At 38.4% G+C, this 24,670-nt stretch overlaps 1 protein-coding gene and 1 long non-coding RNA gene across 16 annotated transcripts in view; one reads left to right on the top strand and one right to left on the bottom strand.

Moving 5' to 3' along the window:
• Positions 1 to 21,650, bottom strand: part of LOC134315072 (uncharacterized) — a 38,012-nt gene extending 16,362 nt beyond the window's left edge. For 2 of the 3 annotated variants that reach the window (XR_010012461.1, XR_010012460.1), the window contains exons 1-3: positions 21,565 to 21,650; positions 17,978 to 18,010; positions 4,870 to 4,975 (exon numbers count right to left, since the gene is read on the bottom strand). This is a non-coding gene — a long non-coding RNA (uncharacterized LOC134315072). Of the gene's footprint in view, positions 1 to 4,869; positions 4,976 to 9,603; positions 9,720 to 17,977; positions 18,011 to 21,564 lie in introns of those variants that run through there. The other variant, XR_010012462.1, reaches the window with a different exon arrangement.
• cep170aa (centrosomal protein 170Aa) overlaps positions 1 to 24,670 on the top strand; it is a 75,647-nt gene that overhangs the window by 25,047 nt on the left and 25,930 nt on the right. For 11 of the 13 annotated variants that reach the window (XM_062995997.1, XM_062995996.1, XM_062995995.1 and 8 more), the window contains exons 4-9: positions 1,805 to 1,886; positions 2,060 to 2,115; positions 4,809 to 5,001; positions 6,876 to 7,013; positions 14,049 to 14,486; positions 23,984 to 24,471. In XM_062995997.1, coding sequence (XP_062852067.1) covers positions 1,805 to 1,886; positions 2,060 to 2,115; positions 4,809 to 5,001; positions 6,876 to 7,013; positions 14,049 to 14,486; positions 23,984 to 24,471 — 1,395 coding nt within the window. Of the gene's footprint in view, positions 1 to 1,804; positions 1,887 to 2,059; positions 2,116 to 4,808; positions 5,002 to 6,875; positions 7,014 to 11,519; positions 11,595 to 14,048; positions 14,487 to 23,983; positions 24,472 to 24,670 lie in introns of those variants that run through there. The other 2 variants (XM_062995998.1, XM_062995999.1) reach the window with 2 other exon arrangements.

Raw genomic sequence — 24,670 nt, 5'->3', positions numbered from 1 at the left:
AACACTGAATACAATTAAAAACAGTTAAATACAATAAACCTGCTCTTTACTTTCAATTCTTTATTGTTTCCTTATGCTTCTTAATTGTGGAGATGCTTGATCAATTTTGCGCTGCTGTACTGTTATTTCCTATGGAGTGTGGTGGTGCACAAAGCTTAATGTGACTTACTGTACTAAAACAACCAGCAAGGAATTTCATTAGTGGAGAGAACTTATGAGCAGTAATAATTAAGAGAGGTTTAGTGTTCCGATGTCATTCTTTTAATATATTAAGTCACATTAAGCTTTTTTTAATGAGAAGTCTTTCAGACTCTTTCGAAAAAAGCTAGTTCTTACACTTTCTCAGCACCACGAGCTATAACACAAGTTTAAAAGTGAAACAGGAAAAGAATCCAGCTAAACACAGATACATGTGGACGCTTTCACAGTGAATTTGACAGTTATTCCACACAAATGCAGATTCGTCTCATATTTGCACTTTGATGACGCTTTACCACACCGCTCAAGCCGAGCGCTAAACAAAGCGACAGATGCGCACACGTCGAGTTTAAGGGAAACTTTGAGTTTAATGGTACAAATGTCTCGACAAAGGGCGTCGAGTTGTAAACATTTCGAGTTTAGGGGACGTCGAGTTATAAGGTACCACTGTACATCTGTGAATAATGAAGGATATCCGTGTGAATATCTTTTCTTTATATTTTAATACAGGTTAAAAATGTAATGATTGCTGTGTGTGCTTTTCCTACTCTCCCAGCTATTTGTTATTGTGGTTGTAAATAAGCACTGATGTTTTATAGTTGCTAAATTTTGCTTTGTCTTAGTCATTGGTACGGTATTATTTTTATTGAGTCTCCTTTTTGTCTGCAGCCAATATGGTATGACACAGTTTCTCAAACAGGAAGTCTGACCCACAGCTTTTCCTGTGGAGTCATGCTTTGGAATTCCGCTTCCTGCCCGGTTGGGGCAGGAAACACTGTACTGCTGTACTAATTCTGGTTTCTCTTAGACGAGGGGCTTTGTCATATATCTCTGTTGTGCTTTAGTTACCCAGTAGACGTTTTTGTCTCATATATCTTCAGCTAAGGATTTGTGGGACTGAAGAACTTTGAATCAGCAACAGAATAACCCACACACACTCAGGCCCCCCTTCCCGGTCATCGAGTACAGCACTATTTTTAATTTCTTTTCACGTTTTGTTATGTAATAAGATAAAAGACGCTTCAAACAGGAAACTAAACTCGTCTATGGTGAAAGTGCTTTGTCAGTGTGGAATCCTCTCCCTGCTGTTTTTCCAGCTCTGCTGCAGGGAGAATCTGACATTTGAAACCAATCACATTCACACACACACACATACACACAGGACTAAAGAGTTTATGAGGTCATGCCCTATGTGACAGCAGATTTAGGTTTGTATATGCTGTGTAGAAGGCGCGGCCATTTGAAGATTTTAACAAGGGACTTAAGCACGACTCGTCTGCAGTAATGGGATTCAACAGTGTTACTGTGCTGAAGGATTTGAAGTTAGAATCTCAAACAAATCTCAGCAACATAATTCCTTTGTACTGATAAGTACTGGATTTAAAATAATCTTAAAATAAAGAGGCACTGATTTAGTACCATGTAACTTTATCCATGAAACCTCAGCATAATTGTGGTTTTGGAGCAGAAAAGAAACGATTTCCTAAGGCATGTGTAGCTCTCTAAAACTCTCTGTTTATCCACCAGTAGGCAGATATGAATTTCTTCTAATGCTTAGTGATAAATGTTTTTTTAGAAGTAAGAAAAGGTTTTGATCTGTTTTCAGACATTTGTGAACGATGTCCGAATCCAGGAGCAAATGTATATCACTCTGAAGATCGATGATAAACTACGGTTTGGATATGATATCCTTTTTCCAAACTCCTATAGAAACTGTGTTGTACTGGAGTCTGTATTTCATTGTGTGTCGTTTTTTTTTTTTTACAGCGCGTCTTTTGTTGTCCTTCAGCTTTTGTGTGTGTGTTTGTTTTTGAGTTCACTGATGAGTTAGTTATTCTTCTCCCTTAACCTGTCTTACATACCAACTTGTTCACTGTGGTGCGTGGAGAACTTCATGTTCCAGAGGAAGCTCTAAAGGTAATGGCTATTTATTTATTTATGAATTAATATTAATTCCTCCGTTTACCTCAGAATGTAAAATGTAGCAGATCGATAACTTGACTTAAGTATTTAGCAGTTTGTTTAAAATATTTTGCTCATTGTATATAAATTTTCAAACAGGTTTTTTAAATACTAGAAAGAGGTATTATTCATATGTATCTCTCAATAATCTAACATGTGAAGGTAATGAGCAGCTGCAAATGCAGTGTAAGTTTTTAAAAGTGATTTATCTATTTCTCGTATTTGACATTTACTTAATATACCAGTATGCAAAAGTATATGCACCCTGGCCGTGTATACATACATATACGTAGGTATTATTTGGGTGGTGGGTCATTCTCAGCACTGCAGTGACACTGACATTGTGGTGGTGGGTTAGTGTGTGTTGTACTGGTATGAGTGGATAAGACACAGCAGTGCTGATGGAGTTTTTAACACCTCATTGTCACTGCTGGACTGAGAATAGTCCACCAACCAAAAATATCCAGCCAACAGTGCCCTGTGGACAGCGTCCTTTTAGCAGGCTAAAACAAGTATGTAGAGAAACAGATGGACTACAGTCAGTAATTGTAGAGCTATAAAGTGCTTCTATATGGTAAGTGGAACTGATAAAATGGACAGTGAGTGTGGAAACAAGGAGGTCGTGTTAATGTTATGGCTGATCAGTGTATATACAGGGGTTGGACAAAATAACTGAAACACCTGTCATTTTAGTGTGGGAGGTTTCATGGCTAAATTGGACCAGTCTGGTGGCCAATCTTCATTAATTGCACATTGCACCAGTAAGAGCAGAGTGTGAAGGTTCAATTAGCAGGGTAAGAGCACAGTTTTGCTCAAAATATTGCAATGCACACAACATTATGGGTGACATACCAGAGTTCAAAAGAGGACAAATTGTTGGTGCACGTCTTGCTGGCGCATCTGTGACCAAGACAGCAAGTCTTTGTGATGTATCAAGAGCCACGGTATCCAGGGTAATGTCAGCATACCACCAAGAAGGACAAACCACATCCAACAGGATTAACTGTGGACGCAAGAGGAAGCTGTCTGAAAGGGATGTTCGGGTGCTAACCCGGATTGTATCCAAAAAACATAAAACCACGGCTGCCAGAATCACGGCAGAATTAAATGTGCACCTCAACTCTCCTGTTTCCACCAGAACTGTCCGTCGGGAGCTCCACAGGGTCGATATACACGGCCGGGCTGCTATAGCCAAACCTTTGGTCACTCGTGCCAATGCCAAACATCGGTTTCAATGGTGCAAGGAGCGCAAATCTTGGGCTGTGGACAATGTGAAACATGTATTGTTCTCTGATGAGTCCACCTTTACTGTTTTCCCCACATCCGGGAGAGTTACGGTGTGGAGAAGCCCCAAAGAAGCGTACTACCCAGACTGTTGCATGCCCAGAGTGAAGCATGGGGGTGGATCAGTGATGGTTTGGGCTGCCATATCATGGCATTCCCTTGGCCCAATACTTGTGCTAGATGGGCGCGTCACTGCCAAGGACTACCGAACCATTCTGGAGGACCATGTGCATCCAATGGCGGTGCCGTGTATCAGGATGACAATGCACCAATACACACAGCAAGACTGGTGAAAGATTGGTTTGATGAACATGAAAGTGAAGTTGAACATCTCCCATGGCCTGCACAGTCACCAGATCTAAATATTATTGAGCCACTTTGGGGTGTTTTGGAGAAGCGAGTCAGGAAACGTTTTCCTCCACCAGCATCACGTAGTGACCTGGCCACTATCCTGCAAGAAGAATGGCTTAAAATCCCTCTGACCACTGTGCAGGACTTGTATATGTCATTTCCAAGACGAATTGACGCTGTATTGGCCGCAAAAGGAGGCCCTACACCATACTAATAAATTATTGTGGTCTAAAACCAGGTGTTTCAGTTATTTTGTCCAACCCCTGTATATATACTGTATATATATATATTTTTTTTTTCTTTTCTTTTTTTTTTTTTAATTAACCTTCAAATATTTTAATGACGTTACTTTTTATATTTCATTTATTTCAAGTAGTAATTTTGGCATTCGTTGAAATGAACAATAGGATTTAACTGTGTTTCCCATACAGAATGTACTATTTTATTTACACACAGCATTTCATTTTTGTTTTACTTTTGATTAAGACTTTATGTATAAAAGGAATCTAAGTGCACACAATACCTCTATGTTAGTAATTGTTTAATCAGCAGTACCTCTATTAAGTAAGTTTACAGTACCAGAGAACCTTTACATGCCATTATTTTTTATTATTTTTATAAGTAAATAATGGCATTTTTACTTTTTACTTATTCATTTTAAATGAACAGTACTTCTACTAAGTTTATTTACATGACAGCTTTGTAAAAGTAATAGTACATAAAATGATGTAAACTTGCATAATCATTTAAATAAGTACTCTTTTAAATAGTACTGTTACAAACATGGATAGTGCAGTGATCAAACACATTAGCACACTACCTGTGAGATTTAGGGTTTGAATCTCAGCTATGCTGTGGTGCTATCAGCTGGTCAGGCATCTACACAGTTGTGATTAGCTATTAATTTAAATTCACTGTCATATTATTAGTTTTTCATGTTCTATACATCTAAATGTATAAAAACAACAGTTAGTGTCTCTGACTTTACATTTTATATTCTGTTTGTCTTTAAGCATGAAAAGTTCACTAGTCAGCTTCAGCTGGGACAGAAACCGGTCAGCCAGTCAGACTCACCCAAAGCAGCCAAGTCTCCCACAGCTGCTGCAAGTGCAGAAAGCAAAGGTGCCGAGGCCAGAGCTGCAGATCCTGTGACTGAGACTTCTGTTAAACCTGCCGAAACCTGCAAAGCAGATGAAAAAATGCTAGGTACAGTCCGCTGGGTACTTTTGTTAAATTTATGTACAATATAAATGATTTAATTTAGACAAACTGGGTATAGCACTGATATTAAAAATAGCATGATGAACTGTTACATACATCTGCATGTAGTCTTTATTGTTTCTTTGTTTGGGCTTTTAATGCCACGGTTACATTGAGGTTATATTCATAGCAGGACACGTTATTCTTTTGGTTCTATTATATTTGATTAGAGTTTATGCAGCGGTCCTTAACTTGACTTTAGTTCTTTTGTTTCAGTCCTGTTTTTGTAAGGAACCTGAGGACTTTTTGGGTATTTAAATGTTTGTGTCATGGATGTCTGTATTGGAAATATTTGTTGGATACATTTGTATCTGGGGCTTTGATTAAAAGGTGTTTCCGGTCTGATTATCCCATTCTGTTTGCCATAACTTCTTTATGTATGTGCTTATCAGGGACTTCTACATCCATTGGGAAGAGTTTATAAACCATTAATTGGGTGTTTGGGATCTTTCTTGCCAGTTTAACTGCTGTTTAGTTTCAGAAATACCGCAGTGTTCTGGGACCCAGCATCGTTTTATGTCATAGTTTTGTCTGCTCAGCACTTCTTTTATCCAGCATGTTTTTTATTCTCGAGTGATCTTGTAAAAGGGTTTCTAATGCTTGTAGTTACTCTTTTATCATAATGTGATAAAAGAGTACACACATTTTTTGTAGAACAATCACACTGTCAGATATTAAATGTATCTTTTACATTTATAAGTTTAACACAATTAGATAAAACATGTATTTGAAATAACCACCAATGTTTAGGTGTACCTTAAGTACTTCAGATGCAGACTTATACACAATAGGCAACATAATTACCTAACATGGCATTTGTAGTGAAGCTAACCCTCACCATGCCTTACACATGTAGTTTCTAAAGCAGCAGTTTATATTTAACCCTGTATAATTATGTTGCATGGCTGAAGCAAGGGTTAGGTGGGTAATTATAGGTCATTGACAGACCCTACACCCATAGCTCTGTTTTATTGAAAAGAAAAGGAAGAGTGGTTGGCTATCACTTTGCCACCTGGTTATTTAACCCTGATAACTGCCAGTGCTTGTGCTTCCCAGTGCCCCAGCTCACTGAGTGCACTGCTCACCATACAACAAACTAAATGATTTATTGTTTTATAGATCAATGAGCCACTTGTTAAATAGTCTGCAGCTATATAAAGTATCTGCATAATATATGTTAATGGACACCAATTCCCACCACAGCGAATAACTCAGCTCCATCTTGCCCTGTCCTGACCATCCTCCTCTGTCCCATGTCCTCCCTCACCACATCCATAAACCTCCTTATTGGTCTTCCACTACTCCTCATGCCTGGTGGCTCCATCCACAGCATCCTTTTTCTTCTGATATAACTCTCATTCCTCCTCTGCACATGCCCAAACAATCTCAATCTCTCATCCCTAATGATGAGACATGCTGTCTGATCTTCCCTTCCTCAGACACAGAGAATTGTGTCTGCAGGACACCTGAACATGTCACTGTTTTGAACTTGAAAGAATAACCCTCTGCAGAGTTTAAATAAAGAGTAACCCAAGAGTAAAGCGTAACCCAGGCACCATCTACCAAATTTTCAAAGCAAAGGTAATAAGATACACAGCTTCATAATTCATTGATAAATTTTGTGTACTGGCATGTGTCTCATCATATCTCATCATGACACGTGGAGTAAATTGTGTCTCTGGAAGAAAAATGTATGCAAGCAATACAAAGTCGGTTAGATTATGTGTTTTTGCCTCATTTGTATAAGCACAACTATAGTTAAGGGATTGTTTTCCAACTCGTGTAGAGTGGGCTGATGAAATGACCATATCTTGTTGTAGGGGACACTGCAGCCCTGCATAGAGGAACACCATTGTATGGACAGCCGTCTTGGTGGGGTGACGGTGATGCTGATGATGAGAACTCATTTAAGCAAGAGAGTAAGATAGCAGGGAAGAAACAGGAGGCTTCTGGGACAGGTGAGACCTGAATTCCATTATTTTACCATTAACATTACTTTGAAATCATAACGAGGCAGCATTCAGTGGTACATACAACAGTGTAAGTGCGGGGTGGCATTGTGGCTCGGTGGCTAGCACTGTTGCATCACAGCAAGAAGGCTCTGGGTTCGATTCCCAGGTAGAGCGGTTTGGGTCCTTTCTGTGTGCAGTTTATATGTTCTTCTTCCGTCTTTATGGGTTTCCTCCAGGAGCTCCGGTTTTCTCCCACAGTCCAAAGACATGCAAATGAGGTGATTTGGAGATATAAAATTGTCCATGACTGTGTTTGACATTAAACATAAACTGATGAATCTTGTGTAATAAGTAACTACCTGTCCTGTCATGAATGTAACCAAAGTGTATAAAACATGATACGCCACTGTCTGATACTGACATCATGTTGAGTGTATTGAAAAAAATATTATAAACAAGGGGAGCAACTGATTGACAAAATCATTAAAAGTAAAAAAAAAATTGAAAGTTATTGTATTACAGTTTGTTAGTTTATGGCATATTTGACAGTATCTATTTAAAAAAAAAAAACTAGTTTTAGTGTTTTGATCAGACTGTTTTTAGTCCTCTTCTACTGCAGAATTTTACTGTAACTACGTTACTGTTACTTTAAAGTCATTAATCACAGTACAAAGTCACATAAGCACTGATTCTTATCTTGACAGTCACAAAAAAACTAATTTTGTGTTTAATGTTTCCTTTATAATCAATGTAGCAATTGTTTAAACATTCTGTATTAAATTTGTAAGATTATATTTAATCCTTTAACCCTGGTTAAGCTTAATTTGAGTCTAAATACTTGAGTTAAAATAAGCTGTATTTAAATAATCTTGTTTGGGTCGTATCTACTCCTTGGAGGACGTGTTAAACTAAAAAATATTAGTAGATGGTTTTAAGAAAACAGCTGTATGTCAACTTGAAGATAGCAGATGAAAAATCATCCACGAAATTTGCATCATTTTTGTGATCATCTCAACTGTTTAATAGAGGCTCATAAAAAATACTGTATGCACTAGTAAAAAATATGAATTGTTTGTTGTTGGTATAGTCCCAAAAAACTAATAAATGCAAAAAAATAACTTGTTAAACATTATTTTCTTGGTGACACCATTAAAGGGTTAAGATGACCTTTTTGTTTAAAATAGGGCATTGTGTTTCAACTGCTGGAAATATGTATTTAACATATTTAAAAAAAAAAAAAAACATCTAATGAATTTAAATAAATTACAGTTGCAGTTCAAATATCTAAACCTAAGAAACTGAGGATTTGTAGGGCTAAACTTTTCTGCTCCATGTCAGTGGTACCTTCACACATACCATGACAGGTCTTGGCTTCTGCACTTTTCACTAATGACAGGATGATCTTTTTTGTCCTTGGAGAACTTGACATTCGTTTTCCTTAAAACAAGCTGGGGCGTGGACGTATATGACCACAGCACACCTTTCCATTGTCTTGTGGTCCATCTGAGATGAGCTTGAGCCCAGAGAACTTAGTGACATTTCTACATAGAACTGACATACAGCATGCCGATTGGGGTAAGGACTCCATGTAAAGCTGGATTTCAGCACTAACTGCATGAATCTGCTAGAAATAATGTGGAACTATTTTTATATTGAAATAGTGATTGGTAATGGATCATTTAGTAATGGGCTTAGACATGTAGCGTGTAGAGTAGCCAACATAGTACAATGACTACTCACCACCCACCGGAGGATCTGAGCCAATCTGGCTCAAATCCAGCACTGAGTCAGCACTGCTGGCTGATTTTCAACATAGTAGATACAGCACTGCACATCTGGTCTGAGTTTGGTTTACTCTCAGCACTGCTGACTGAGTAAAACTTGGCATAAATGCAACCATAAAAAAAATAAAGCAGTAGAGGAACTAATTTAGCAAATGCAAGAAATTATCACCAAAATTGAAGTAAAATATATGCAAAATGCTGAAAGTAGGCTCTAAAACAGTCTAAGCTAGGTTGTTGTGTGTTGTGATTAGTTTGTGTGTGTGTGTGTACAATTCTATTAACTTTTGCTGTCCAAGATTAATAGGATTGGGGATTACCCAGACCCAATACTGCAGGGTGTTCAACTGAGCAGTGTCTGCTGTAGACACACAAAAAGTGGATCCTATACTTATTGTAAACCTTACTGTAAGGCCTTATTGTCCCCATTGTGCCCATTCAGTCAAAAGTCTTCTCTGAAAAGAAAAAGATAACGTTTGTTGGGATGTCCATCAAGCTTAGTGTCCATATAGAATACTTTTGGCCATACAGTGTATGTGCTGCACACTGTGTATTATTAATGTAGCAGTTAACATGTCATTAATAGTCTACAAATAAAGTGAGTTTGTTTTACATGCGTTTACATTCATTTGTTAACTTATAAAGTTGTTTTATAAATAGGGCCCTATTAAAGTCACAGGAAAATGTGCTTCATTTCATGGACCTCATTTTTCAAAAATCAAAGATTTCACGTGCCACATTTCACAGCAGTCATTAAATAACACATAATTAAAATGATAGAATATATAGAAGCTACAATACACAGCATAGCCTACCTTAATGGTTGTAAACCTAAAACATCCAGTGAGGGCACTCAGGTGGCGCAGCGGTAAAAATCCGCTAGCGCACCAGAGCTGACATTTAAAATTCATCGGTTCGAAACTCAGCTCTGCCATTCGCCCCTACACTAACAACGATTGCCTGTTGTTTGGGGGATACCGGAAGGGACCTCATAACTGATGCAATTACGACCTTTGCTGGCTGATTGATGGCTCCTGCACAGAGACAAAGGATAATGGGATCAAGGTGTGGCTCTTCGTACACAAAGCTGATCCACATATGAACTTGCCTCATGTGGATGAAAAGATGCAGTCGGCTACTGCACACATGTTGGGGGGGTGTCAGTCTCGCTCTCCCAAACCAGGGTAAAAATCCAGCCCCCCACATCATTTTATGTGGCCCGCGAGAGCTTAAAAGAAGTATGATTGTTGTGATGGTTCGAGTAGTCACAGAGATGTACTTATAATTTATTGGGACATCTGCGCCTTTAAGCCATGTCACTTTTATGTTTTAGCGGCAAAAGAACGTGGGGTAAAGTCAGTAGCATAAAAAAATAATAAATAGAAGTTAATTCTCATTACAATCGGTCCTTTGAGGGCCACCATAATGCAGATGTGGCCCGGTGGCAGCGGTAAAAACACACGCTGGAACCAGAGCTGGATCTCGAATACATCGTATCGAATCTCAGCTCTGCCTGCCGGCTAAGGCTGAGCGGCAACATGGACAACGACTGGCCTGTTGTTCAGATATGGGCGGGACTAAGCCGGATGGGGTCTCTCTCTCATGACTGGTGCAATTACGACCTCTGCTGGCTGATGGTGCCTGCACAGAGATGAGAAAAGAGTGCTCTCAGGGTGTGTCTCTCCGTACACAACGCTGAGCTGCACTACACTCGTCAAAAGGCATGCTGGCCACATGTCGGAGGGGGCGTGGGTTAGCTTCGTTCTCCTCAGTCAGAGCAGGGATCGGCATTGGTGGAGAGGAAGCATGAAGCAATCGGGCAATTGGACGCGCTAAAAAGAGAGAAAAAGGGGAGAAAATGCATAAAGAAAAAGAGTTTGACACCCCTGCAATAGGGTGATTGGATATGACTAGATTGGGAGGAAAATTGGGGGGGAAATGCAAAAAAAAACAAATCAGACAATAATACTCGTCCGTGTTTAGACAGATACAACACCTAACTCAACCCCCCCCCCCCCCCCCCCCCCCTCTCTCTCTCCCCCGGGCGTCCACAGAACTGTTTGGGAGTTTTCCAAACTCAGTTACCTGAGTAGTGTTTTTAGCTGCTTTAGACTTCCACATTTTGGACATTTTGACTAATTGATTGCTAACTGAATTGCCGTAGGATTGCTAGAACCGCTTGAACGTTACGCGAGTAAAAAAACATTACATCGCTAAATACAATCCTTAAATTTTAAATTTCACAGCAAATTGCATATTACACGGGAAACGGATAATTTCACGGTCCGTCATGATTTTTATAGCCGTGACTTAGGTAGGGCCTTAGTTATAGTCCTCTCCACAGCCTCTTTAATATCCAGAAATGTAACAGCACTCATTAATTTAAGTACCAGTTACAATTTAAGTTTTTTTAGATAATATCTGGCACATGCACCTTTCAGGGGCAACAAGGACAGTTAATGGCATTGTTTAGCTAATTATTACAATTTTCCACCATCAAAGAAGACAGTGTATGTTATTGTTATGCTCGGAGAAGAGTTCAGCGCTTCCCACATAAAAGCACTTGCTCCCACTGCTGTTAGGATGTGGTAAGGGCTGTTACTCAGTAAAAAAGTCATCAGTAAAAGGTAGCACAGCTAGTGTAGCTAAGAGGGGAAGAGAACAGAACACAGAGGAACTGTGAATAGTCTCGTTTGTAGTCAGGCTCAGCCCCTTAGCTGGAGATTGTCACCAAAGGGTTTCACATTCAGCTCGGTGATTCTATACCACCCTGCTTCCTACCGCTGAAACCGCACATGCCATACTTGTGAGTATTCTTACTATATAATTATTCTATACAGTGATCTTAAATGTACATCTGTTGTTATATTAATCTAGTTTATGCTAATCTGTGCTGTAGTTTGCAAGGTCATCTATTATTAAGGAGTCTTATTTTTTAAACACTGTGTATTCCCCAAAATTATAATCTTTAGTTGTTTGTGAGGACACGATTATCAATTGGATTTGTGCCGATTACGTTAGATTTAGTTTGTAAAATGAAAGAATGTGTTTAAACTGAGAGGAAGTGCAAGGATATTTTTTTTAAACAGGAAGTTACTCTGACTGGGTGTGAAATTAGGAAGGACAGATAAAGGGCACAGATTAAAAGCAAAATAAATGATTATTATTTTTTTTTATCAGTTTTTAGAACTGGTGATTTTTTAAATTAAACTAAAATTAAAACTGTACCATTAAAAATACCTACTTCTCTTTTTCTGTTTGTATTGACGTTTAAAGAAAACATTTTTGATACAATACTTATACCAGGAATGATGTCTGGGATACCAGGAATAGTGCTGGTAGAGTGGGTGCCTTACTGCAACATGGGTACCTGGGTTTGTTTCTCGTCTATTCTTCATCTTCAACTTCCTCTAGGCCCTCTGTGGATTGGCTACTCTAAATTTCCTTTATGTTGAGATAAGAGTACATGTGTAAGTTTGTTGGGTATTATCGGTCACGAAGATTTTTAAAACAGTTTGAACATCTACAGTTGTGACAGCACTAGACAATCTGGACAAATACTGTGTGTCTGGACAAATATTTTCTGACAATCTGAACGAATATTTTGTGTCTTTTTTATTTGCTTCATTGAATGGTTTTATTTATTTATATTTATTTTATTATTCTTTTATTTTTGCTTTATTAATTTATTATTTTGGTGTTATTCATGTTTTTTGCCTTGTTTTCACTCTGGGGAAAAGTAGTATTAAGTAGTGCATCATAAACCTCATGAGTCGTTATAAAATATGCACAAAAACATTTAATATATTTCATATTTATTATATTATATAATTATATTATAATAATAATTATTATTATTATGTGCAGTATAATTACTATTATTATTATATTATATATTAATATTATATTGTATATGATATATTATTATTATAATATACTGTATTATATAAGAATTATTATTATTAGAATTATTAGCAGTAGTATTATTATCAGTATTATTGTTATTATTATTATTATTTTCAGTATTAGTATTATTATTATTATTATTCTCAGTGTTATTGTTGTTATTATTATCAGTATTGTTATTAGTTATTACTATTATCAGTATTCTTTTTATTACCAATAACTATTATTATTATTCTCAGTATTATTGTTATTATTTTCAGTATTATTATTAATATTAGCATCAATATTATTGTTAGTTATTACTATTATCAGTATTATTATTATCAGTATTCTTTTTATTACCAATAACTATTATTATTATTATCAGTATTATTATTAGTTATTACTATTATCAGTATTATTATTAGTTATTACTATTATCAGTATTATTATTAATATTATCAGTATTATTTTCAGTATAAGTATTATTATTGTTGTTGTTGGTGATTAATTAAATATACAATTAATAATGCTGTCTACTGACTGGTACCCCAGAGTAACATTCTTTGTATTCATCAAAACATTCAATACAAGTACAGTGTGCATAATTTCAAAAACTTTAAAAAAGTAAAAAATTTAAAGTAGAGAAAGTTAAAAATGAGGTTTTTGCTGGTGATGCTGGTTTTCAGTACATCAGAACTATGATAAAGTTTTTTTTAATAGCTTCGTTTCTGCTACATGATCATTTTATATTCATGTGTATATCATATCTATAAAAACACTGATCCAGGCAGTCATGTTTTACATCACTTATGCCATTCGAATGATTAAAATGCCCCTATGGCATTGTAACTCTATTTCATTTTTTACTGCATACAAATGTAAAATAGTCAGACTTTCTTGATTGAGAACTCATTGCCCACTTCATGAATTGTCTTTCCTAAATATTTTCATAAAGAAAAAGTGTACAGAACAGAATGAAAAAAAAACTGCATCCCTTTTAATATTAATTATTTTTTGTAAAAGCAGATTGTATAATTTTGCTAAGACTTTTGGGAAAAACAAACATATTTTCCATTTGCACAGTTAGCCACCAGACATCTGCTACTAGAAAATCAAGTTACGCAATCATTTATAACAGTATTTTAACATGCTGTCATTAGCTGTCCGGCTAATTCATGACACCTTAACCAAATTGAATTATGACTGCACACACTCTGGGACTGAGGCTTTTACTCTTAAGTGTCTCCACCAGACACTTATTTGGATTAATAGTCCATCGTTCAAAGCTGGCCGTGTTTATTTATTTAACACCGCTTATGACCCCTGACCCTCTATGCTAATCACCAGTCTCCCCCTTTCTGTGGCCCAACAGACACCAAGGAGGCCAAGCGGTTTGAGAAATCCAAAGAGAATGGCCTGGGCACTGTAGGCACTGAACCCAGCTACTTCGAGATCCCAAGTAAAGACGGCCAGATGGCAGATGGTAGCATCTATGAGGTCCCAACCAAGGACACAGAGGGTGCAGCGGCCGCCAAGGCTGCCCAGGCCAACACCTCATTCACCATCGAGTTCGATAACACCTCTCCAGGAAAGGTGACCATTAAGGATCATGTGTCCCGTCCAAGGTCCAAGAAATCTCAGCCAGGGAGTAAAGAGCTTAGCAGTTTGCAGGCAGCTATCATGGCTTCGGAGAGTAAGGTGGCAGACTGGCTCGCCCATAATAATCCTGTTATAATGAGACGCCAGTCCACAGAAGAGGACAGCAAGAGCATTAAGAGTGATGTGCCTGTCCACCTTAAAAGGCTAAAAGGTGGGTGGCTCTAGTTTTTGTTTTCTGTCTTAAAGAGGCAATAAGTGAAGTTATGATTTAAAAAAAATTTTTTGGAGGTCTGTATAAAAGTAGCAGTGGTACCTCATTGGTTAAGGTGCTCGACTAGTATTCAGAAGGTTGCCGATCATTTGACCACAACAGGTTGACTTTTTGAGCTACCACTTTTGAGACGGACACATTTCATAACTTTCAATGTTATTAGATTACTGTACTGTACAAACTACACAACGTGATATCCTATATTCAAGAGTCTTTAAGTCGTTGTGGTTTGCACATCACATGACCGATCAGCGATAGGTGGTCACACATTACACAATCTTTTACAGAGTGGAATTGCAGACGAGTTCATATGGTCTCCCAAACTATGTTTTGTCACAAAAACCCACGCGAAAAGTGACAAGTGGGTGATGCAAACCAAACTTAAGACTATACTTAAGTTTTTTTCTTCCAAGAAATGATTTAAAGTGCCCAGGTGGGGCAGCAGTATATTCCACTAGTTCACCAGCGCTGGTATTCTGAACTCCCCGAGTTCGAATCTCAGCTTTGCCAGGCTGGGCGCCTCCTAGCAGGCTCAACTGCCAGTGCCTTCAACAGACAAAATTGGCCACTGCTGGGTGGAAAAAGATCGGACTAAAAAAGAGGTGGGGTCTTCGATGCTGTGTTAGGATCCTGGTTAGTAGTCTGAGGCGCCTGTACAGAGGTAAAGGAACGCAGGGGGCGGTGCAATATAAAGGAGTTGGTGGACTGGGCACGTGTTGGAGGGAGTGTGTAAGGCAATATATATCTTCCTTGGACGTAGACGGGGTCTCCAGCTGCGAAAGACAAATTGGCTACACTAAATTGGGAGAAAAAAGGGGAAAAAATGCATAAATAAAATAGCAAAAATAAATAAATCATCACAGTTGTGCACTGATATGCAGCAAATGGTTTGGAATGGACAATAAGGTCACAAATACTGTAAAGCTTGTGTGTATGCTGATGTATTCTGATAGAAACAATATTTTTCTGTAGCCATACTTGTTGCCTTTTACAACTCCTCACCCAGGTTTCCTCTCACTCCATATCTTGCGTTCTCATTAGCTGTAGCTCAACACCGCACTCACTGTCAGTCATAATCCTATCGCAACTACAGATCTTGCAGTGTAAAAAAGTGTTGCAGCCAGGTTATGTCGTTTAACAGTTTACACCTAGCGATCAAGAGCCGTTTTTCGTGCCCTGAGCGAAGGCCGATTTAAGCTGGCGCATCTGTCGCCGACCTCCAAAACTCATCGGCGTGCGGAAAATCTGGGCTACAGTCATGACGTGTGGATTTAGGCTTTGTTTACAGCTGGCCCCTTTGGACACATTGAGTTGTAGATTTTCCTATTAACCTATTTTACATATTTAAAGTGTTTACTAGTGTATCTATTTATCTCCTAAATTATGCATTTGTGTATTAAAAAATGTGTGTAGTTAAAAATGCTAGATGTGCAGCTGATTATTTAGCATATGCTCATATCCAGAATTACCTACAGAAGTACTTCATAGGTAAACAACAGTCTAAGAACACAAATATGCTAAAACCCTGTTTGAACAAAGGTAAACGTTGTACTACCTCTGTTTTTGTGAGTAGTATGGCTGTGCATGTTATGTTATATTATATACACTTACCCAAATAAACTGATTGGTGCTGCAGCCTTTGTTAGCCCTGCACATACCTTGCATCAGCACCAAGGGCAGTGTATATAAACGCCACTATATTCAGCCTGTAGGATTTAGTACAATGTTGCAAGAGATGTACAGTACTACATTACTCTTTTATTTATTCATTTATTTATTAGGATTTTAACATCATGTTTTACACTTTGGTTACATTAATGACAGAAACGGTAGTTACTCGTTACACAAGATTCATCAGTTCAAGTTTAATGTCAAACACAGTCATAGACGATTTGGTATCTCCAATTCACCTCACTTGCATGTCTTTGGACTGTAAGAGGAAACCGGAGCTCCCCAAGGAAACCCACACAGACACGGGGAGAACATGCAAACTCCACACAGAAAGGACCTGGACCGCCCCACATGGGGATCGAACCCAGGACCTTCTTGCTGTGAGGCGACAGTGCTACTCACCGAGCTGCCCACTTTTAGAACATGCAACTTTGTGGTTGGGTTAAAAGATCTATAATGAGTAAAAACATGGGTTTTATAGATTAGTCACGTTTTTTTTATTTAAAACTCACAATTTGCTGATGACAAAGTGAATGCTCTTTTCGTGTACCTCTTAGGATGTGCTTTTTATGTTCTATGCATCTACCAGTAGTTCAGTTAATATCTAATTAAAAAAAGCTAACTTATTAACCTTTAAAAAGAAATTTGTCATATGTGACAAATGGAAAGAAAGTATAAAACTGTCTCTGAAACTGTTGTTTCCTGCATTAAGAGATTAGCTGATACCTACTGCTTTTCAAATCCGCATCTTCTAGCACTCACAGCTTAACGTTAAAGCTTGGGTTAGCACTTTTACCAGTGACAGTCATTTTATGCTGCTCTTCTAGCAGCTGGACTGATGTTATTAGGAATACCTGCAATGCAATGCTTTTTTAGGCTACAATTGTTAGCATAAGAAGGACGCAAGTGTGAATATCTAAGAAGAAAGAATGAATTGGGATTTTAAAATGCACCTCTGGTAGGATTTCACTTTTTCTCTCTTTTTACTCAAACACTGCAACACGACGCTTTATGACAGAAGCGCCCAGAGCTTGTGCTTTCTTAATTAAATAAGCGCACGTTTATGATGACCGTGTGCTTTTGGGTCCAGTGGAGCGCTGGCAGCACAGATGTGAGGGTAAATGCATGAACCGTGTGTGTGTATCAGGTGATTGATGACTGTTGTTGATCATGCAGTCAATCCACTGCAAGGCGTGGCTTGGTGTTCTCTAGGGTGAACATGTTTCAGTTCATTCAGATGGCTTTAAGCATACAAAACAGTTCTGTTTAGGGGATTTAGTACATCTATGGAGGCTGGGGATTCAGGATTTTGTTGGGATTATTGGAAAGCTTGGATGTAAATGTAGAATAATGCTTATAATGGAAGCTTGGAGGATTGCACAGGAAACTTCAGGTAAGGTATTAGTATTCATGACCTCAGGTGGGAAATAAAGAGATCTCAAATTGGGGTTACGATCATTTGGCACTTTCAAATTCTCTGTTGATTAAAAGGTGGTTACTGTCTATAAGAGCATGCCTTTGACAAGTAATACTGGATGTGCAGTGTAAACCACAAGCTAAATTTAGTAAAAAAGAAAAGAAAAACATTTTAATTAATATTATGATTAAGTAATAATGATGAGCCAATCAAAGAAATAATTGCCCTGTACTTTAGCAAAGAAAATGTGTAATTGTTGAAATTTTGCTATGGGCAAGATGCATATAAAATAAAAACTAGTTTAATAACATATACCCAAGGAGACTTCAGTTTCAGTACTTACCAGTCAAATGTGTTGTTGTTCCTTTATGATGTCCTGCATGTAAAGAGAGAAAAAAGGTCAGTATTGTTAGAGATTGACTGTTTATACCAGATGTATTGTAATTATTGTAGGTAACAGCAGGAATTACCTTGTTTTAGGAATGTTTAGAAACATTATGATCTTAATGTACTAAGGTTTTGGAGTTAAAAGGTGTGAAGGGCAAGTACTGATTTAATGCATATACTGCACCATGGTTGCAGAATACACTGATCAGCCATAACATTAAAACCACCTCCTTATTTCTACACTCACTGTCCATTTTATCAGCTTTACTTACCATATAGAAGCACTTTGTAGTTCTACAATTACTGACTGTAGTCCATCTGTTTCTCTACATACTTTTTTAACCTGCTTTCACCCTGTTCTTCAGTAGTCAGGTCCACCACAGAGCAGGTATTATTTAGGTGGTGGATCATTCTCAGCACTGCAGTGACACTGACATGGTGGTGGTGTGTTAGTGTGTGTTGTGCTGTGTGAGTGGATCAGACACAGCAGCGCTGCAGGAGGTTTTAAATACTGTGTCCACTCACTGTCCACTCTATTAGACACTCCTACCTAGTTGGTCCACCTTGTAGATGTAAAGTCAGAGATGATCACTCATTTATTGCTGCTGTTTGAGTTGGTTTTCTTCTAGACCTTTATCAGTGGTCACAGGACGCTGCCTATGGGGCGCTGTTCGCTGGATTTTTTTGGTTAGTGGACTATTCTCAGTCCAGCAGTGACAGTGAGGTGTTTAAAAACTCCAGCAGCGCTGCTGTGTCTGATCCACTCATACCAGCACAACACACACTAACACACCACCACCATGTCATTGTCACTGCAGTGCTGAGAATGATACCTATACCTACCAATACCTACTCTGTAGTGGTCCTGGGAGAGTCCTGACCATTGAAGAACAACATGAAAGGGAGCTAACAAAGCATGCAGAGAAACAGATGGACTACAGTCAGTAATTGTAGAACTACAAAGTGCTTCTACAACCCCTGGCAAAAATTATGGAATCACCACTCTTGGAAGATGTTCTTTCAAATGTTTAATTTTGTAGAAAAAAAATAAATCACAGACATGCCACAATCATCATTTCTCAAACTGTCAACCCTCTGGCATTAAGAAACAATAAAAAAAGAAACAAATATAATAGTTGTGGTCAGTCACAATTGCTTTTTTTTAGATCAAGTAGAGGAAAAAGATATGGAATCACTCAAATCTGAGGAAAAAATTATGGAATCATTAGAAAACACTGCACCATTATTACTTTGTTGCACCACCTCTGGCTTTTATAATGGTTTAAACTCTCTGAGGCATGGAGTTAACTAATGACAAACAGTATTCTTCATCAATCTGCCTTCAACTGTCTCTTGCTGTTGCCAGATCAGCTTTGCAGGTTGGAACCTTGTCATTGACCATTTTCTTCAATTTCCACCAGAGATTTTCAAATGGATTGAGATCCGGACTATTTGCAGGCCATGCCATTGACATTATATGTTTTCTTGAAGGAAAGTTTTCATGTCCTTTGCCCTATGGCAAGATGCATTATCATCTTGAAAAATGAAGTCATCATCACCAAACATCCTTTCAACTGATGGAATAAGAAAAGCGTCCAAAATTTCAATGTGGACTTTGGCATTTATTGAAGACCATCTCCCCTGTGCCTTTACCCGACATGCAGGCCCATATCATCAACAACTGTGGAAATTAACATGTTTTCTTTAGGCAGTTATCTTCATAAATTTCATTGGACAGACACCAAACAAAAGTTCCAGCATCATCACCTTGCCCAATGCAGATTCGCGATTCATCACTGAAGATCACTTTTATCCAGTCACCCACAGTCCACGATTGCTTTTCTTTAGCCTACTTTAACCTTGTTCTTTTCTTTTTAGGTGTTAATGATGGCTTTTGTTTGGCTTTTCTGTATGTAAATCCCATTTCTTTTAGGTGATTTCTTACAGTTCAGTCACAGACATTGACTCCACTTTCCGGCCACTTGTTTCTCATTTGTTTTGTTGTGCATTTTCTGTTTTCAAGACATATTGCTTTAAGTTTTCTATCTTGATGCTTTGATGTCTTACTTGGTCTACCAGTATGCTTCCCTTTTACAACCCCATTTTGTTTGTACTTGGTCCAGATTTTAAACACAGCTTACTGGGAACAACCAACATCTTTTGCGACATTCCACAATGATTTATCTTCTTGAAGGAGTTTTATAATCCTCTCATTTGTTTCAACTGACATATCTTGTGTTGGAACCACGATTCATGACAATCTGCTTTGTGCAACAGCTCTCCGAGGTGTAAGCACTCTTTTTAAACTGAAGAATAATTAGCAAATCTAATTTGCTGCAGATGTTTTGTTTTTAAACTGCAAATTACAGAGTGATTCCATAATTTTTTCCTCAGATTTGAGTGATTCCATATTTTTTTCCTCTACTTGATCTAAAAAAAGCAATTGTGACTGACCACAACTATTATATTTGTTTCTTTTTTTTATTGTTTCTTAATGCCAGAAGGTTGACATTTTGAAAAATGATAGTTTTGTGGCATGTCTGTGATTTATTTTTTTTCTACAAAATTAAACATTTGACAGAACATCTTCCAAGAGTGGTGATTCCATAATTTTTGCCAGGGGTTGTATATGGTAAGTGGAACTGATAAAATGGACAATGAGTGTAGAAACAATGAAGTGCTCTTAATGTTATGGCTGATCGGTGTATATTAGTATTACAGTATGTCAGTTTTTAAAACGTCCAAGTCCAAAATAACAAATAAAAATAGCTTATTTAGCAGTGTTGTGTATTTGAAAAGTAAGCACTAAATTGATCATTTATCATTGGCGGCACGGTGGCTCACAGCAAGAAGGTCCCAAGTTTGATTCCCAGGTGGGGCAGTCTGGGTCCTTTCTGTGTGGAGTTTGCATGTTCTTCCCGTGTCTGCATGGGTTTCCTCCGGGTGCTCCGGTTTCCTACCACAGTACAAAGACATGCAAGTGAGGTGAATTGGATATAAAATTGTCCATGACTGTGTTTGACATTGAAGCTCATACTAATGAATCTTGTGTAACCAGTAACTACCGTTCCTGTCATGAATGTAACCAATATGTGTAAAACATGACGTTAAAATCCTAATAAATAAAGAAATTACCATTTATTATTTGCTTGAATTCACTTTTTTTTTTTTTGCAATTTCATTTACCACAAATGTAAATGTCCTTTAACACCATTTTGCTCTTTTACAGCAAAAATAACATAGTTAAACATCTACTTGTAGACTAAAAGTATTAGTCAAATATTTTATGTAATCAGGTTGCTCTATTATGGCTCAAAGGTTTGGCTATCATGAACAGTTGGCACATGTACATATAGTTTTGGCACACTTCTTGATGCTCACTTTTAGTAAATCACCCTCAACACTATTTACACACAATGTGTAAGAATCCACATTAATATTGGGATCATAGTAAATCAGTGACCACATTTAGATAGATAGCAGTGTCCAACTTTATGATCCATAAGGAAGAATTGGTAGTATCAGTGTTCAGCAGAGACAGACCTTGGTCTTTGTAGATGTACTCTTCCTCTTTCATAAGCACCAATTGAGTGAGGTAAACTCTGTGGCAGTCCGTCCAATCCTTTAAGGATGCCACCTTCTTTTTCTGAACTAGCGACCCAAGATATTTGAACTCGTGGACAATTTGAGTGCCATTTAGGTAAATGGAGGCTTGCGACCTGTCAGTTGTGAGCACTTTAGTTTTTCCCACGTAGATTTGTAGATGTTGGCGAGGTCATTAAGAATAGCCGTGGCTTCTACATAGTTGTAGGCAAAAACTGAGCTGTCATCAGCAAACATAAGGTACGTTAGGGAGTGGTCCTCACTGTACATCATGTTTTCCCTCAAAAACTTCCCTCATGATGGCGACCACCACAATGTTAAAAAGTAGTGGAGAGGCCACGTCTCCCTGGTGAACACCTGTCTGGATAGAAAACTCCTCTGACAGTTCATTTAGGATTCGCACTAGGTGAACCTTTGTATGCTGCCTTGAGAAGTATTATAATTATCCACGATTTTCCTGAACTTTGACCTTTCCCGTGATTCGTAGCTGAAGCCGGTTTTTGACTTCCGGTTACAGTGTTTACGTTCTGAACGACAGAAGTAGTGGTCATTCGTAACTAGTTTTTTTTAACAAACATGGCCAAAAGCACTCGGTGGTTGAATAGTAAGTGTAGAGCGACTGTCTATTTATGCATTTTGTTAGACGAGTGCACTGTGTACCCTTATTCCCTCCTCTCGGTGTGTTGTTGGAACGCACCCTGCTCACTCGCATGTTCCGTGTCTCTGCAAGCTGATACTCCGAACAATAAAGCAGTTTTGTTTGAGTTAAAACTGAGTCCTTTCTTAATTCCTAGCACTTGACAGTAAGGACATTTTAAGAAGCTGTGATGACCGTGTTCTGACAGTGCTCCACCCTTCCACGCTTACAGAGTGGGTAGATGACATGAGGTTAGCTATATTGATATAAGTGAACCATTTCGTCTTTTCCGAAGCTGTAGACGGTGAGGAGCTACAGAACTATAAAAGCACAGAAGGCTTACATGCGTAGGAATTGCTGAAGGTAAACATCAGGCGTGGGTAATGCTGAGGGAGAGTGGAGTAGTCGGTGGGTTACTCGTGCATTGCAGGGTAAGGGAAGTTGTGGAAGGTAGGGATCAACCGAGGAACATTCTAATAGCTGTGAAACACTGGAAATAATAAACAATGTATCACGACTGATTTGTTGATTGTTTTTACTTCTACAACAGTGTATACTTATATTGGTTCATGAGTGGATGTAAAGCAGGAAAGGGGAGCTGAAGGGACAGAATAAAACGCGTTGCGTTGTTTAATTTACTAAAACAATGAACTGGGAACAACAAACAGGGTATTTACACCCGTTCAGTATTCACTTGCACAATCCGTGTCTGTCTGGGTGTCCGGATTTAAATGTTATTTGTCCAATTTCTGCAACGCTCTGCAAAAGTGAAACTGCATTATACGATATTATAAATCTTTTATTATTATTTAATTAATAAATATTATATTATTGATATAATTAATATGATTATTATTATATTATTATGGAATGTAACGCGTAAGGCGCAGCGCACGGACAATGTTTACAAATCCGCTGGTGTTCAAAGCACGAACTTTCCAATAACAGCTTCAATTTATTTGAGTTGTTGTGGCACCCGAGAGCGACACACGTCGAGCCCGAGCTCATATTTGAACCATGTAGTCCTTACCAAAAGTAGTTTAATAATGTTGTAGTTAGTACTACAGCAAATCTAACGCGACTGGAAACGAAAAACCGGCAAACGGAAATATGGAGGTGTCATGGCAGCCCCCATTGTGTTGCCAGGAAAATCGTGGATAGATAAATATAGATAGGATGGATGGATAGATGGATGGATTGATGTTTATTATGGATGCAAATTTAAGTTCGAACTTGCTCCTCAGACAAATAAAATGATTTTATTTTCTAAGCATGCAGTTATAAGAAGAATTTTTTTTTAATCAGATTTATCAGTGCTTGTTTTACAATAGTGGCCACAAACACTGGGTTTGTTTTCTCATGTGTGATAACACTAGCTTAAGATGACTCATAAAAGGCCAGAGTGTTAGGCTTAGCTCAATCAAAAAACATGCCATGCAGCACAAAAGAGACTCTTTGTGTCCCTGCTGCAGCCTGAGAGGCCAGTGGTCAGTGCTGGGTTGCTCTTACTGCCTGTCAGCACTGCTTTCTGAACCGACTGGCTAATAAAGAGAAGTCCTGTTCTCCTTATTATTATTTTGCTTTTTCTTACTTTCTAGCTGTAAAGACACACTATAAGTTTGCCATCCACAATACAAATACAGTATACAGTAGAGTTTGTATTCAACTGTTCATAATTATTGATAATCCACTATTTGTATCCCAATTAATTTCTCCTTGCAGGCAGCAAGCACGAAGACGGCACCCAGAGCGACACCGAGAACGGATTTGGCCTGCGTTTCGGCAGCAGACGCCACGCAGCACTGGAAGAGCGCCTAAAGGCGGCCGGATTGGCACGTGGCAAGGTCACTGGGGCAGAGGGCTCGTCCACAACAAGCCGCACCGCCTTTACTATTGAGTTCTTTGACGAGGAGAACCCACGTAAACGACGCTCCTACTCTTTCTCCCAGACTGCACCACTGCTGGGAGGTGTTGCCGGAGAGGGACTGTGTCCAGCGCCTCCTTCCCATCCTAAGGGCGCTTCATCAGCACTGGCAACCGTGGCCCCGACTGCAGCACGGCTGCTGCAAAAAAAGAGGTCAGAGGATAAGACTTGCCCGGCAGACGAGACGCAAAAGCAGGATGATGACCAGAGTGATAAAGGCACCTACACCATCGAGATGGAGAAGCATAATCCTGAGGAAGAGGAGGCCCGACGTATGATTGATAAGGTACATCACATGCTTAAGAGATTTTTTTACCTTCAGTTGTATAGTAAGTAAGAGATTTACATAACTGGCCATTATTAAACAGTAAAATTACAGCTTTGGGAATACAAAAATGTTTACAATTGTTTATATCAGGGGTACCCACACTTTTGTGACTTGAGATCTACTATTTCAGTGTCAGCTTTGTAGCTTTTTTAAATGC

The sequence above is a fragment of the Trichomycterus rosablanca genome, chromosome 5 (genome assembly GCF_030014385.1).
Source record: "Trichomycterus rosablanca isolate fTriRos1 chromosome 5, fTriRos1.hap1, whole genome shotgun sequence".
In the NCBI taxonomy this organism is placed as follows: Eukaryota; Metazoa; Chordata; class Actinopteri; order Siluriformes; family Trichomycteridae; genus Trichomycterus; species Trichomycterus rosablanca.
This window is presented reverse-complemented; position numbering and strand designations above follow the sequence as displayed.